This window comes from Pollicipes pollicipes, unplaced genomic scaffold (genome assembly GCF_011947565.3).
Source record: "Pollicipes pollicipes isolate AB1234 unplaced genomic scaffold, Ppol_2.1 Scaffold_6052;HRSCAF=7182_pilon_pilon_pilon, whole genome shotgun sequence".
In the NCBI taxonomy this organism is placed as follows: domain Eukaryota; kingdom Metazoa; phylum Arthropoda; class Thecostraca; order Pollicipedomorpha; family Pollicipedidae; genus Pollicipes; species Pollicipes pollicipes.
In genome coordinates this window covers 19870386-19884879 of record NW_023596805.1, presented here as the reverse complement: position 1 = coordinate 19884879, position 14494 = coordinate 19870386, and the positions used below count along the sequence as shown (strand labels likewise).

General features: G+C 52.2%; 2 protein-coding genes across 2 annotated transcripts; both read right to left on the bottom strand.

Annotated features, from left to right (window-relative positions):
* Positions 1–2109: 2109 nt before the first annotated feature.
* Positions 2110–7746, bottom strand: LOC119104332 (zinc finger protein 408-like). Its single transcript, XM_037228028.1, has 4 exons — positions 7680–7746; positions 5983–6219; positions 2921–3114; positions 2110–2349 (listed from the first exon to the last, which is right to left on the bottom strand). Exons 1-4 carry the CDS (start codon positions 7744–7746, stop codon positions 2110–2112), a joined length of 738 nt encoding a protein of 245 aa, XP_037083923.1.
* A 1091-nt stretch (positions 7747–8837) lies between these two features.
* Positions 8838–14165, bottom strand: LOC119104329 (zinc finger protein 77-like). Its single transcript, XM_037228027.1, has 3 exons — positions 14039–14165; positions 10805–11090; positions 8838–9066 (listed from the first exon to the last, which is right to left on the bottom strand). Exons 1-3 carry the CDS (start codon positions 14163–14165, stop codon positions 8838–8840), a joined length of 642 nt encoding a protein of 213 aa, XP_037083922.1.
* Between the last annotated feature and the right edge of the window lie 329 nt (positions 14166–14494).

The following is a 14494-nucleotide window of genomic DNA, read 5'->3' as shown; positions in this document are numbered from 1 at the left end:
TACCAGACACACTGGTGGACTTAAGGCAGAAATTCCATTACCAGAGAAGACACCGGATAATATGGTGAATGACTACGCCACGCGAATATTTAAAATACATTTCTGCATACCGCATATCTGTCGATTGTGGGAACCACTTACCTAAGAGTGTTTAACGGGAGTAACAATGGCAGACCGCTGACTTTCCTGACGCCCGAGAAGAGAGGTGCGGCCACAAATACGCGGGGTAAAACAAGATAGCCTTCGTGAACGTGATTCCATCAAAAAGCAAAACTGATGGAAATGATTTGCGAGATCACGGCAGCATTTTGACTTGGGCGTCACCGTGACATAACGCTCAGCGTCGTCACGCGTGTATTTCCTGACAATGTTATGCCTAACACAATTCCGCCGCAAATAAAGCGGTAGCCATATTTTTTTAAGAAGACGTGGCGGAGCGGCGCAACACTGACGCCATCAACCTGTCCTCTGCAATGGCGTTTGAAGTTTCAGCATGAAGAGATATCTAGCGAGATATGTTTGCTGGCCGGTCCCATTACCACATCCAGTGCCCGTATAGCTTCGGTGATCCGGACATGGAATGCGGGGTTGAACAATCACGAAGGTGTAATCATGGCTGATTTATTTTCTACGCCCTTAATGCGAGGTAACAGACACCGGATGCACATAAACAGATTTCATACACGTCTGAAGCTCAACCTGGATTTTCAATCATTCATTATCCAGGACTGCTACATTCTGCCGCGGGCGAGCGTTTCCACGGTTGCATTGATACATCATTGGTGAAAACCTGACAGCGGTCAAGCGATGCTATGGGTTTGGGATGATGGTCTCAAGCCACAACTCCACCCGGACGGGTTCGAAACGACCTATATGATACTGCTTCCGAGGCTAACCCTCACGGTTTGTTTTACCCACTGGATCGACCCGAAACAAGGTCGCGGGGATCGGAACAGAACAGCAATTGTCTGTCTTGAACACCGCATTACAATGTATTTCATGGATATGACGGTCTACGCATCTCGGTGGCTCCATGAGTCCGTCACGGAGACGGATGTGTAGGCAGGTAAAAGGGGATGGATGCAGGAAAGGATCTTAGAAACAAGAACTGGGGCAAGGCAGAACTGACGGCGAGGATTTATGAGGATGGCTCAAATGCGACATCGGAGCGAAGGCGCACTCGCAGATTTTGCCGGAGGCAGATTTCATGGATCGTCACTCTGACCGATCCATTCCCTCAAGTAAATATCTCGCGGGCGAATTCGCTCCGCGCGAACAAAATGTACTCGATTTCATATGGTGCAATAAAGCTTGGGCGATAATGTGCGAATACATACTCACCACACATGCAATTTTTGGCCCACGAGTTACTTGTAGGAAGAAATGCTGCGTTGCAATGGATAGCAATACACACCAGTGCAGAATCTATCAACTTCTTTGCTATTTTTGCACCATTTCACGTAAAAAGCTGCCTAAAACCGGCTACTGCAACCAGCTTTTACATATTTCGCCAAAAATCCGCTCCAAGGAAAAATCCACTATCGCGTTGATGCTTCATGAGTAAGATGTAGTGGCAGTTACAGAAGTTACAGTACAATACAGTACGGATCTGGTGCACAATATGCAGGGAGAAAGATCTCAGCATCGAGTAAGGTAATCACGCAAGGTTGCATCACCAATACACGCTAGCAATGCATTGGTGAGTACTCCTCTGCAAAGGGGCCGTCAATAATACGGGTGCCATCAATTCATGTCACGCGGAACGCACGATTGTTAGGAATACTGCTACAGGCGTCTCGCAGCTCTGGATCTACCCGCACACTAATCCCTGGCTCTCGAGTCCACGACGTGCCAGCCCCGGATTTGTCGTTCCACTATACACGGCGGCCCCGACTCTGGCGTGGCGGTCCTTGATCTGTCTGGTCACGATGTGCCAGCCCCGGATTTGTCGTTCCACTATACACGGCAGCCCCGACTCTGGCGTGGCGGTCCTTGATCTGTCTGGTCACGACGTGCCAGCCCCGGATTTGTCGTTACACTATACATGGCAGCCCTGGCTCTGGCGTGGCGGTCCCTGATCTGTCTGGTCACGATGGGGCTGCCACGGATTTACTGAGGCGCGATGTGACAGTCCTGGATCTGTCGTGACACGATGTGGCAGTCCTGGATCTGTCGTGGCACGATGTGGCAGTTCTGGATCCGTCGTGGCGCGATGTGGCAGTCCTGGATCTGTCGTGGCACGATGTGGCAGTCCTGGATCTGTCGTGGCACGATGTGGCAGTCCTGGATCTGTCGTGGCACGATGTGGCAGTCCTGGATCTGTCGTGGCACGATGTGGCAGTCCTGGATCTGTCGTGGCACGATGTGGCACAACACGGGGTTCCACCGCGCCTCTTGTGGCACGATCCGGTGTTGCTGAGTGGGATCTGCCGCGGCGCGTTACGCATTACTCGTGCCTGTGCGTATCCACAAAATGCCGCTGCATAGACGCGCCAAGGCAATCTGGAGCGGTCGCAGCAATATGGTGCGGTCTGAAGTCAGCAGATCACTTTGGCTTTGGCTTCTGCAGGTGACTTTCGGCGACATGGAACCCACGGCCACAGCGCCACCTCCAGAACCGCCGTCCTGACTTGCTCCGAGTGCGGCGTTTCCAGCCGCGCACACTCCCGTTCTCACCCACAGCGCGATCTCCAGAACTGGTCTTCGGAACACCACTCGGACTTGAAGCACCACTACCACCACCGGCTCTCGGCCGACGCCGGTGGCACTCTTGCCTTTAGCGGCGCAGGGGAGCGCCGCCGTGGATAGGCGTCCAGCTCTGGTCGGAGCGCGTCCCGTCCGGCGCTCGGCCTGCCCCCGGAGCCTGCGGCAGCAGCGGCGACAGGCCCATCGGGCGCGGGCCGCAGCGCTCGTTCGGCACCAGCCGGTACACCTCGCTCTCGGAGCGGCCGTGGACGTCGCGCAGGTGGCGGCGCAGCGCCGACACGGCGCTGAACACGCCGTCGCAGAGCGAGCAGGCCGTGCGCCCGGCGTGCAGCTGCCGGTGATTGCGCAGCGAGCCCGGGTTCTGGAACACGCGGCCGCACACGTCGCACGTGGCCGCCGCCGCCGCCGCTGCCGGGCAACGTCCAGTGTCAGCCAAGGTCCTGCCCGTCGCCACGTCACGCACGATGACGTCACGGTCACCACGTCACGCATGATGACGTCACAGTCACCACGTCACGCATGATGACGTCACAGTCACCGCGTCACGCACAATGACGACGTCGCCGCTACGCATGGCACTACAACCACCCAGGTCACGACACCAGCCGCACGGAGATCGGGGACGCCGCTCGGGTAGGTATTCGTCTGCGCTGACACGGGTGTAAAGGCTCAGGGTCTCTCCCCATCCTCCCCGCGCGTCGATGTCCGCCATTGCTCCCCAGCGTCAAACATCCAGCAGCCTTCCCATGTCAAAGGTTAGGGCAGCGGCTTGTCTATATCGACCGAGGGCTTAGAATAGCGCTAAGGTGCTAAGCTGGACTCGAGAAGGGAAACTGAACTGGGTTAAAAAGTTGAGTAAACAACACAGGCGATTATATTGAGAAAATACGTCTCTAAATCTGCGGTCGCTGAGGTGCCATGGGGGTTAACCAGGCTTGCAAGGATGGGGAGCAGGGAAAATAGCTGGGAACGATACATCTTGGCAGGGTGCATCAGGACAAACATTTGGCGCACTCCATTCTCGTCAGACCAAAGCTGGTGGCTAGGCGTGGTTCCAAATGTAAAATATTGCGCAACGTTGAAGTCGCTGCTGGTATACAGCATGCAAAATGTGTTATGAAGTGCTGATAACCGGAAAAACTAATCAACGTTTATAATTTATGTTGTATATTACGATTGGGAATGACGTGAGTATGGGCAACGGAAACCTAACCTTTAAAAGGAAGCAGAATATTGCCTACCAGATACGTCGTGAAAATCGAAATGTTATGGGTTGATTCTTCGTCAGAAGCGCTCACGGGCAGCTTCCACCATTGCCAACATCCGGAGTAATTACAACCACAATGTATGCATGGTTTATCATACATCCGGTGCAGCACACAGACCCAGACCAACCGAACACTACAGAAATAAAACACCGCACAGGCAATACAGGAGGCACTAGCCACGAGTGACGTTTGGCGCACATAGCAGCGCAGACGTATCTACATTAAAAACTCCGAGATGATGAAGATGATGTGGGCTTTCGGGCCCCGATATCCGGGTACGGAACAGACAATCTCAAAACTGGTTTCCATCGCGGGTGACGAATGTGGCGCGTCGACGGGCACAACACCAGCCGGACGAGCCTGCACTGAAATAAGGAATCCCCTTCCGTCACATTATTAGCCGGGGTCATTCCCATTCCAGGATAGACGACACGATCCGTAGTTGCGGTACATTTCGTTGATGCCAGGATAACACTGCATCTTGTGTAAGGCGCAATTGAGGCGAAAAATATACAGTTCGGTGTTGTGCGCGACACGCTATAAAAGTACAGAACAAAGCACCAGTGGTGTTGCCCTTAGCCGGCTTCAGCATCTTGACATCCCTTCACTTGTATCAAAATATCGGTGAAAATCCACGCGTCTTTAGTTTAGGAGGGAAGGCCATGCCATGTAACGCATTTTACTTACCGATGATTGGACAAAATGCTGACATCAATGTTGGCGTTATTAAACCATGACAGCGAGCATACAGCGGGTGTTATACAGCGCGCAAACAGTGGGTGACAAAGGTTCCATAGTCAAAAAAGGCACGTGACGACTCGGTGGAACGAACACAATCAGCGCGAATCAGTGCAACGCCCGAACGGGCTTAAGTATCGAGATGAACCTATCATACTGAGGTATCTAGAAAAATAAGCACAAAAAATCAGTATCGGGCCCAAACTACTGGCATAAATTGATACTTAGCGTAGCTTATTGATGTCATGCCAGGTACGAGGCGTTCACGGTGGCAACAAAATGAGGCAATGTTTCAAAATCGATTTCACTCATACATGCAAACTATCGTAATATGATATCGCAATTATCGTAGTACCACGGCATATTTCAATAGTCACAAAGTTGGCTGAAAATACACCGTAGTCGCCCAAGGTTAACGCCAAGAGGCACGGCGGAAGCACGCGTACGTGGTTCAAGCTTCTTATCGCCTAGACACAATGCGTTATGAGAACCGCCTAAATTACGACTTGGATATCGCATGATTTTGATAATATCAGTGAAAAATAGCCAGCAACATTGAAACGAAACCCTTTACTGCGCATCCAACGCGGACAAATATTAAATTTATATGCCACGAACACCTTTTGCCATTAAAAAAAAAAAAATGAACAGCTCATCCCAACCATGTCGCCATTCACCGAGAGAAAACTGGCAAAACCATGACGATGCCTGCTACATTAGACTGAATCGGCGATGGTGGCATCCAGAGTAAAGCAGGCATAAGATCCAGCCGAAATCTAATGTGAAGCAATGGCAAAAAAATCCCAACAGAATGCGCCCCGGGGCCATCCACATCCATCTTTCAGGCGAAATACACTATGGGTGGACATATCACCCGTAACAAAATACCAAATCCACAGCAGGAAATGTGATATCCGACTACAAAAAGCCACGCAACGGCGCAGCCATCAAAAGGCATCACTACGAAGATCCCACCTCAGTTCACTGGCCGCAAATAGCCACCCCGCACACCCACACGTATACAATCGCATACGCTCGGTGGTGCCCTCGTTTAAGATGTCCAGTCACAAACCCCGGACGTCTCGTTCTGCAATCCGAGCGATCCACGAGCGTTCTTCAGGCACCGGCCGTCACGACCTGGCTCAGAGCGGGCCGGTCACTACGAGCGAGGGGCACCGCGCCCGTCGGCGTCGGCGGTCGGCCAGGCTCTGGGGAGCGCGCCGCCGGTGCCGGCTGAGGCCGAGCCAGCCGGAGCGCAATCTTCACCGGCCCGTCATGAACTGGCTCCAGGACAGGCGGTCTTTAGGCTTGGTGGGGATGATCTTGCGGACGTCCTCGGAGGAAAGCTGGTGCGCCACCTCCATGTGGCGGCGCAGGTCGGCCACGATGCTGCACACCTTCCCGCACACGGGGCACTTGGTGAGGCCCAGGTGCTTCTTCTTGTGGTGGTACAGCGACTCGCGGTGCTTGTACGAACTGCCGCACACGTCACACACGTTCCTGTTCGCTGCAACAGGAGAAGCCAGGGTCTCAATGAGGTGGAACATTACACGCCAACGCTGATGTGACCGGCACGACTCTGCAGCCGCGGCTGCTACAGACGCATGCCCTAGTACGATTGAATTGATGGATATGGCTGACACCTATGCCTTATGGCATGCTCCTCATCGGCAACTACACATGCCAATCTAAAGGGCACAATTTTTCACGTGTCCATAATGACATTTATAGCAATACGAAGTTTATTTGTTCATAGCGAAACCATTCCGCCCATCGTTTCGCAGGCGTCAGGTGTCAGGCTACGGAATGGGAGACTTCCAGGAAGGGGCATTGTTTCCGCAAATCACCATATATACACAGATTCAGATTTGCTGATAAGACTTTGTTTCGCGTTCCGGGTATATGGATTTTCTCTGAAATGCCTTGTATCTGTCAGGTATGGCATATCAGCTCGGCAAAAAAATTATGTCACGCTGACTTCTTAATGATGACTCGAGAAGTCACCTGTGTGCTGATTCTAACCATGCACTTACACAAGTTAATGTTTGGCGGCTCAATGTTCAAGAATATCCCACGGAATTGACCTCCAAACAGGTGTGCACGCGCGCACTCAGAGCCTCTCTAAGGAGTCTTTAAAGGGTGGGGGTCATTCTAACAATATGACGAATCCCATACATGGATTCACCTAGCCTACCCGTACATTCCAGTTTGTCTCCGGATTTAGGCCCCTTCGTTCTTGCACCCGCATGAAACGCGGTGAAAACGATGCAGTGCATTGTATGCGGTACGCGGAGGGGCTAGGATGGGCTAGGATGGGACTAAAACTGGGATAAAACGGCAGTGAGTGTGGGGGAGGGGAGGCCGGCCAGTGGGGGGGGGGGGGGGGGGGGAATTGGACCGAGTGTGAGACATTTTCTCCTGTCAACACATTTCAGGCGCATTCGGTCGAGGGAAAATCATTCAACGAATTCGCGGATGATCATATCTCTTATTCGACGTGGACGATTATCTCCCCATAGTCATCCACGGAGATTCTTCATATGAGTTCGGCCGACCCGGAAACTATCCCCCAGATGTGTGTGCCATGCGTCGCACACAGTCAACGGTCATAACTATGCATAGCAAAAGATTCTCCGTCTTGACCGTGTTCTGAAGATTTTCCGGGATTCTTTCTCAATACGAAAAATTATCTGGGAGAGTCTTCCGTGTTGGCAACGCCGAACAGTCCCAGACAAATTTCCAACATTCCGGACAATTCCCGATATTACCTGCCGGCCAACTCACGCTGCAAAGGCCAGGTGAATAGCTTACACACTTGATAGAGAAAAATCTATTTTCAAAATCTCTCATCGCATCTGCTTAATGCGTCGCCACTAAAAGCGCCACTAAACATCGTCACTAAAATATCTGGGATCTGTTCAGCGTTTGTTTTCTCTGAGAAGGGACCACTAATTTTTGAAGCCTAACCTGTGCGGAACAGCAGACATATTTCCATGAACGAGCTGCAGCCTCTGTCCACTGTGTCGCAAATCATATCAAGGTGACGTTCTCATGTTCCACAGGACCAAGCTTAACTATAGGCTGCTCAGAAACATTAAAGCACGAACCCCTAACAGCTAGTGACTGGAAATACAAAGATGTCAAGATGCCAAACGAACTACGGTGCTCCGCATTACACGTCAAAGCACGACGTGGTGCTGCACTGCATATTGAAGGTCAAGACCAAATCAATTTGGGACGGACCAATCTTCCACATGCATTGCGCCACGAACTCCAGGCAAACCATCACGTCAGTGTGATGATCAATACCTATATATATATATATATATATATATATATATATATATATATATAATTCGTACTTGAGAATGCAGTGGATGCCTACCAAGCCCACATTACACATAACCTAGCCCACTTAAGTATTCGAAAATGCATATGGATAGTTGAAGTGGTTTATTAGGCGAGCACTCGTGCACTGGTACATCCAGCATCGAGTACACTATACGAGGTACACATATACAATGAGCACTCAGAATGATTTAGTGCTATGGCGGTATCTTGTTGATCGGCGCTACCAGAATTCCCGACACAGATGCCAGCCTGGCCAGATCAAGACAAATCTGCTGGGACATGGTGCGATACAGGAGAGCCGCATCCATTAAGTCACGAACTTGTACATTGTGGTTGATTCCCCGCAGTCTTCTTCTGCAGATACCCGTACGAGGCCCTGCCCGAGGAGACCGCCTGAATCCTTTCACAAGTCGCACTAAAGACGATTACTGTAATCCACTCGCTGTCCAAGGAGGACCTAATTTTCCACTGGACGAGTGACCACTCAAGCCTTTTGCGCAGCCGACGCCATGCTCTGCGGCGCTTTCTTATAGTCTAAAACAACTGAACTTTCGGCTGATGTGGTGTAACGTTACATATATTCAAGTCCCAGTAAATGTGGGTCAATACCCAGATGTTATTCACGTGTTCCAACGTTGCTCTTATCTTCCGCCCGAAGCACCCGGCCACCCGGCCACATGCACCACTGATGCTAGGCGCCACAATACTGGAAACGACTCGTCACGTCTTCCGCAATGCGTCTGTCCGACAGACGCCTCTCGTGCCCCAGCAGAGTTACGGCGTTGGCCACCGCTTCGCCACCATCAGATTGATCGAGCTGCCGTCAGCCGGCCGGGGTATGATCGTCAGTCGGACCGCCTCCTCCGCTCCGACGTCGTGCACGACGCGCAGGTGCATCCGCAGGTTGTGGACATTGCTGGAGACGGCGCCGCAGCGCGGGCAGCGCGTCAGGCCCTCGTGGCTGCGTCGGTGATTGGTGAGCGACGAGCGGAACTTGTACACCCTGTGGCAGTGCGGACACGGCCAGCCGCGGCCACCCGCTAAAAGAGAGGGGTCCGGGCCTAAGCCAGCCATCCGCGCAGCGTCCATCGGCAGCGCCACCCGCGGGAGCCTTCCGCGGATGGCTGCTGCCTCCCATACTGTGGCCAAGCAAAATGTTGGATATGAGACCATGTGATCATCACAACACGCGAGAAAAGTCAAGCTGCTCAAGTTGCGACCCCAGATGCACGGCAGTGATTGTTACTCATCGTGCCAGGCTTTACCTCCGGCAGTTCTACACTTTATCTCCGCGTGCTCGGTTCCTACGCATACATACTTCATGCCCACCCCGTAACCTCCATACCTTGAACCATCAGTGACCAGCATCAGCGGTGTCCGCAACTTCCGAGGTTCACGGAGGGATCTGATCTGATCGGCATTCACAACACCAGGGCCGGGTAATGCGTGGTGTTTCGTTGTCAGAACATGCAAATAAAGCGCATCAGTCACGCCTCCATGAACAGGCTGAAACGAACTGGCAAGGACTCTGAAGCTGTTTTATTTCATGCCAAAGAAGGTCTATACTAGACCAGGGGTAGCTCATCAGAAACAGTACGCATTAGTGCCGCGATGCGAGCGTAGTTCCCTAAGACCAATAGCAGATCTGTCACGGCTGAATGGATGATTTCAAAAGCTTCACGGATCCATAATATTGGTCACATACGAAGCAGACCTTCACGGTGTGAATGCTAAAATTTACTGCCGCCGTGTGCATTGAGCCACTGTTATTGCCACTATTGGCCACTATTAGCCAATATTGCCAACCCCATCGAGCCACTATTGGTACAACTAATGAGCGGCTGAGACTTCGCAAGCGTGACTACATATGCCCGTGACAGCCGCTCTCCGTACTCCAGCTGCGGGGCAGCGTTTGAGTCAAGTTTCAATGAGGTAATACTGCGTAGACCATCTGAGCTTAGCCCGAACAGCTTTGTTGTTGTGGGATGGCTCCCTGCCGGATCAGTGGACATGTGTCCACTGTGTCCGCACGTCAGATGAACAGCGCTCACTACAACGCATCAGTCCAACTCGCCGCTGTCACCGTCGGACTTCGGGCGGCCAACATGACACCAAGATCAAGCTGCTCAGAGGCAGGGTGCACCAAAACCACTTCGAGAAGTCACACCCATCCAGAGGTCGGATGACGACCGCAGACCAACAGAGGAGTACGGCACAACAGTCACATCTCGAGCAGACAGAGACCCACTAGCAAACTGAAGATCGCAGCACTGAGCCGGAATGGCGCGACGTGACATGGAGTCGCTGTGCTATCGGTCGATACATCACGCACTGGCAGATCAGATGGCTTCGATGGCGTGTAGCCCAAATCGCCACATGCGGGTGCTTGCTGTCAGTTGTAAAAAGGCAGGCTATTTGCCACCTTAAAAAACGAAATGCATGGTGCCGGCAATTTTCCGACAGACCAGGGTACGAATCTGGCTTAAATCGCGCTACAAGTGACCTATCTAATCCGTAAAAGTAATAGAAAACTGTTCATCGAGATGTGATTTGTTCCGCCAACTTCGCACTTATATCGTGCAATTGCAAAGGAAAGTGCAATTGACGATTCACTCGAGATGGCCCCCGTTGCCCAACCGTAGTGCTACAAGCCGTGGGGTGGTATTCCGTGATACACGTCTCAGCGGTCCATGCCGCGGTGCGGTGGGAGGTTCCGCGCGGAGTTGGCTGGGAGCGCCAGCCCGTGGGCGTCGCTGGAGCGGTCAGCGATGCGCGCGGCCGACGGCCGAGCCGGGGCACTGTAGCGATGCCGGGCGGCGCCCGGTACCAGGCGGCGCACGTGTTCCTCCGACATGCCGTGCACGCTCTGCATGTGCGCACGCAGCGACGCCACCACGGAGAGGGTGCGGCCGCACACGGGGCACGTGGTGCGGCCCTCGTGCGCCTTCCTGTGCAGCTTCAGCGAGGTGGGGTGTCGGTATACGGAGCCGCACGTCTCGCACACGTGGCGCGCCGCGTCGCCGGCAGCTGCGGCACAGAACACGCGCTCAGGGCCCGAGCCGGAGCCGGGACGACAGGCCTGGCGCCGTGGAGCCCACCCACGGGCTCAGGGCCATACGGGCGCTCATCACGCCGCACGGGCATCGGCGGACATGAATAGGAATCGCAGCATACATGCCAGTTCAGGTGACTAGTAAGTCCAAAGAGAGCAACTGAATCGAACCAAGAGTGCGATGCAGAAGTATACATTCATATCGCAGGTGGCTTACCTCGGTTCGTCAAATTGCGACAGACGTTCTAGCTGCTTCCACGTAACGATATTTTCGTAACGCAAGCATCTATTCGGGATGCCATGCATAAACTGCTGAGTCATAGGGCCGGTCTCCAAGACCAGGCCCGTTGACTAAATAACTTCACATGATATTATCAATATGCTAGGGACCAGTAAGCATTTTCAAATACGGAAACAACACAGAACTGTTCCTCAGCAACGTGGGAACTATTGGTTTAAAGGAAGTTAGGAAGCGTAGGCAGTGATACCGATTGTGTGGAAGGGCCCATACGGAGTCTGATGCGCAAAATAACCTCAGGTGCACGCCCCCAACGGACGCTTGTTACCGCGTAGTTGGTGCACAATGTCTTGTAAACAAAGTTGCAAAACTCCCACAAATCCTTGCTGCTTAGGCGGCGAGCAAGACATGATGCATATAAGGCGGAAATAGAACAGAAGCACGTTCTGCAACACACCGACGTAGCATCGGGTTGGGATAGAGCGGGTCGCCCCAGCGTGTTAAGCTGGGCATTGTCTTGTAATTGAAGTGAGACTTGATTCGTCTGTGGCCTCCCACGCAGGCTCTGACAACCCTTCTTGCTATTTTCCATCGTCGATTGTGCCAAAAAGTCTGCAATCAATTTTGGCTACAGAACGGCAAAGTCGTATCCATGTTAAACGGACATAAAGTAACACCAAGAGGATGCAGGGTAGACCTAGAGTCGTCACTGTGTTTCTAGCCGAGCTAAAAAAAAAAAAACTGGGCCACCATAGCTCGAACCGTTGAATATTGCTGACGTCAGTGACAATGGTAAATACATTTGTGAGCTTCCTTCGAACGTGAATCAGGAAGGAGGTTAGCAATGCAACGTTACACGCGTTCCAAGAGCCGTATTCCAGCTTTGCGCAAATTATACTAATGGAGTTTTGCCCCTGCCAGTATATATTGAAAGCAATTGAGAAACGACGCTTAAGGCGCAAAAACAACGCAAAAGAAAAGCGAATGTCTGCACCACTTCTCAACAGGGATACGTCCAGGCGCTGATATATTTCCGTAACACACTGGTGACAACTGGAGCACGGACATTATAACAACCTGACCAATGGCTGGTTGGCAACCCAAGGCCAATTGCACATTCATACTGTCAGGTGCCAGAAACACAGCATGTTCACGTCATGCATTACCAAGCGTGTTAACACAGCACACACACAATATGGCGAAGACCGGAAACCGAATCCCTGGGACATTTCCGCTTCCCACACAGCCAGATGCTAAGGCTCTATGCTTTGCTGAAATACAATTTTGATCAAGAGAAATACAGCACAGCTTAGCACGAAGCACGAAAGCAGCCCTAAAAGAAAGAAAGCAGCCATAAAGCACGAAGCAGCCCTTCCATGCCAGATCCGCACCCTATCGCAGAATGCAGGAAGGGTGCTGACAATCTGGCACTTTACGAACCAGAGGTGCAGTTTGTCAAAAACATGGTTAACTATCGTCATCATGATCTTGAATGACGAGCCGACCGAAAATTGGGCAGAAGCATTCCAACCATCGTACGAATTCGCGACCGATCAGCATTGCTCGCACAGCCTGGAACCGAGTCGGCTGAGCGCAAGACGGTTGGATCATGCAGACCCGTACCCAATCAGGAAGTGGCTTCCCGGCCGGTGACTAGCAACAGACCGGGTTTCACCGGAGGTTCTGCCTAAGCGTGCTATCTCCTGGACCACAGTGGGAGGAATGGACTCGACTAAGCAAACCAGCAAGCAGACTCTGCTCCTACAGAGATGCTGGTTTGACCCACTACCAGCCGACGAGGCAAGGCGGACGTGGATTCCTCCAACGTGCCTTTGCTTCCCGTCAAATAAAAGACGACATTCGGGTGCACGGTCGACATGTGGTCCACCAACGTCAGGGCTGGCGGAAAGGACAGCGTAAGTACTAATTACTGAAGAAACGCAGAACATGCATCAGCGAAAATGCCGAGCCGAGGCCTTAAAGGAGGCGCACTGATGCGAGACTCTCGTCATCCCGGCGCTCACCCACCTTGTGCTTCCCAGTTGAACGAGGTTCCAGGCCGTGATGAAGACACCACGTCGACATTACAGCAGTCACTTGCATCCCAAGCGCATTGTAAGGAGATGTGACATGAGAGTGAGCAGCAAGATGGAAGTACCATCAAGTTGGTGTCATCTTCAGTCGGTGGCGATGACAGCCACGATAGTTGACAGTGGGCAGTATCATGACCGCGAGCTGATTTACGCGCACCAATTTTGCGTCCCGTGAACGAAGTTCAATACCCATCGACGCGTGCTGAAAACTACGACTACTAACCAAATACTTCCTAACCACCAAACAATTACCGCCACGCAAACATAAATAACACTTTGCTCTCTTACCAGATCACGACAGAAAGACAATAAGAATATGGCACACCATGGCCACTACATCGCTTACCCGTGCATGCCAAGCATCACCGCACTTCCAAAAATATGCACTTTGCCCGACGGACGCTTGACACACTCGAGGACGGCCACTGGGGAAGGTCAAATCCCTTCCCAGCGTGTTGTCACCCGCAAATTACACTGCCTTCGTTCTGGGTGGACATACGCTCTCTTGGCTGAGCCTTCCGTGCGTACACCCGGGAGGTCGCACTAGTTCGCAGCGAGCAGTGCACGCCCCACCGCATTCCTCGCTGCTAGCTGTGGTCGCCGCGCCTGGCGCCGTGCACCTTCCTGATGTGGCGCCGCAGGTTGGTCACCATGCCGTACACGATGCCACACAGAGGGCACGTAGTTTCGCCCGAATGAATCTTCATGTGACGCCGCATGGTGTCCAACTTGGTGTAGAACTTGCCACATACACGGCACATCAGGTGGTCCCCTGTCGAAAAACAAGTGCACGTTAACCTTCATTCGTTCAAAACATATTGCCTGGCTTATGGAAGCACGGCTTATTAGCCTCACACAATCCCCATTCTAATCTTTCTTCATCACCCTCAATCTTTCTTTACCAAACCCAATCACCATTCAAGTCCTTGCTTCCCGCGGATTAGTGTCAGGACATCCTCGTGCGTCGAGTACAAAAGCGGTTACTAATAAAGTGATAAACGTATCATAGTATATTGAATTACAAATGGAGCTGAACATCTAAATACTT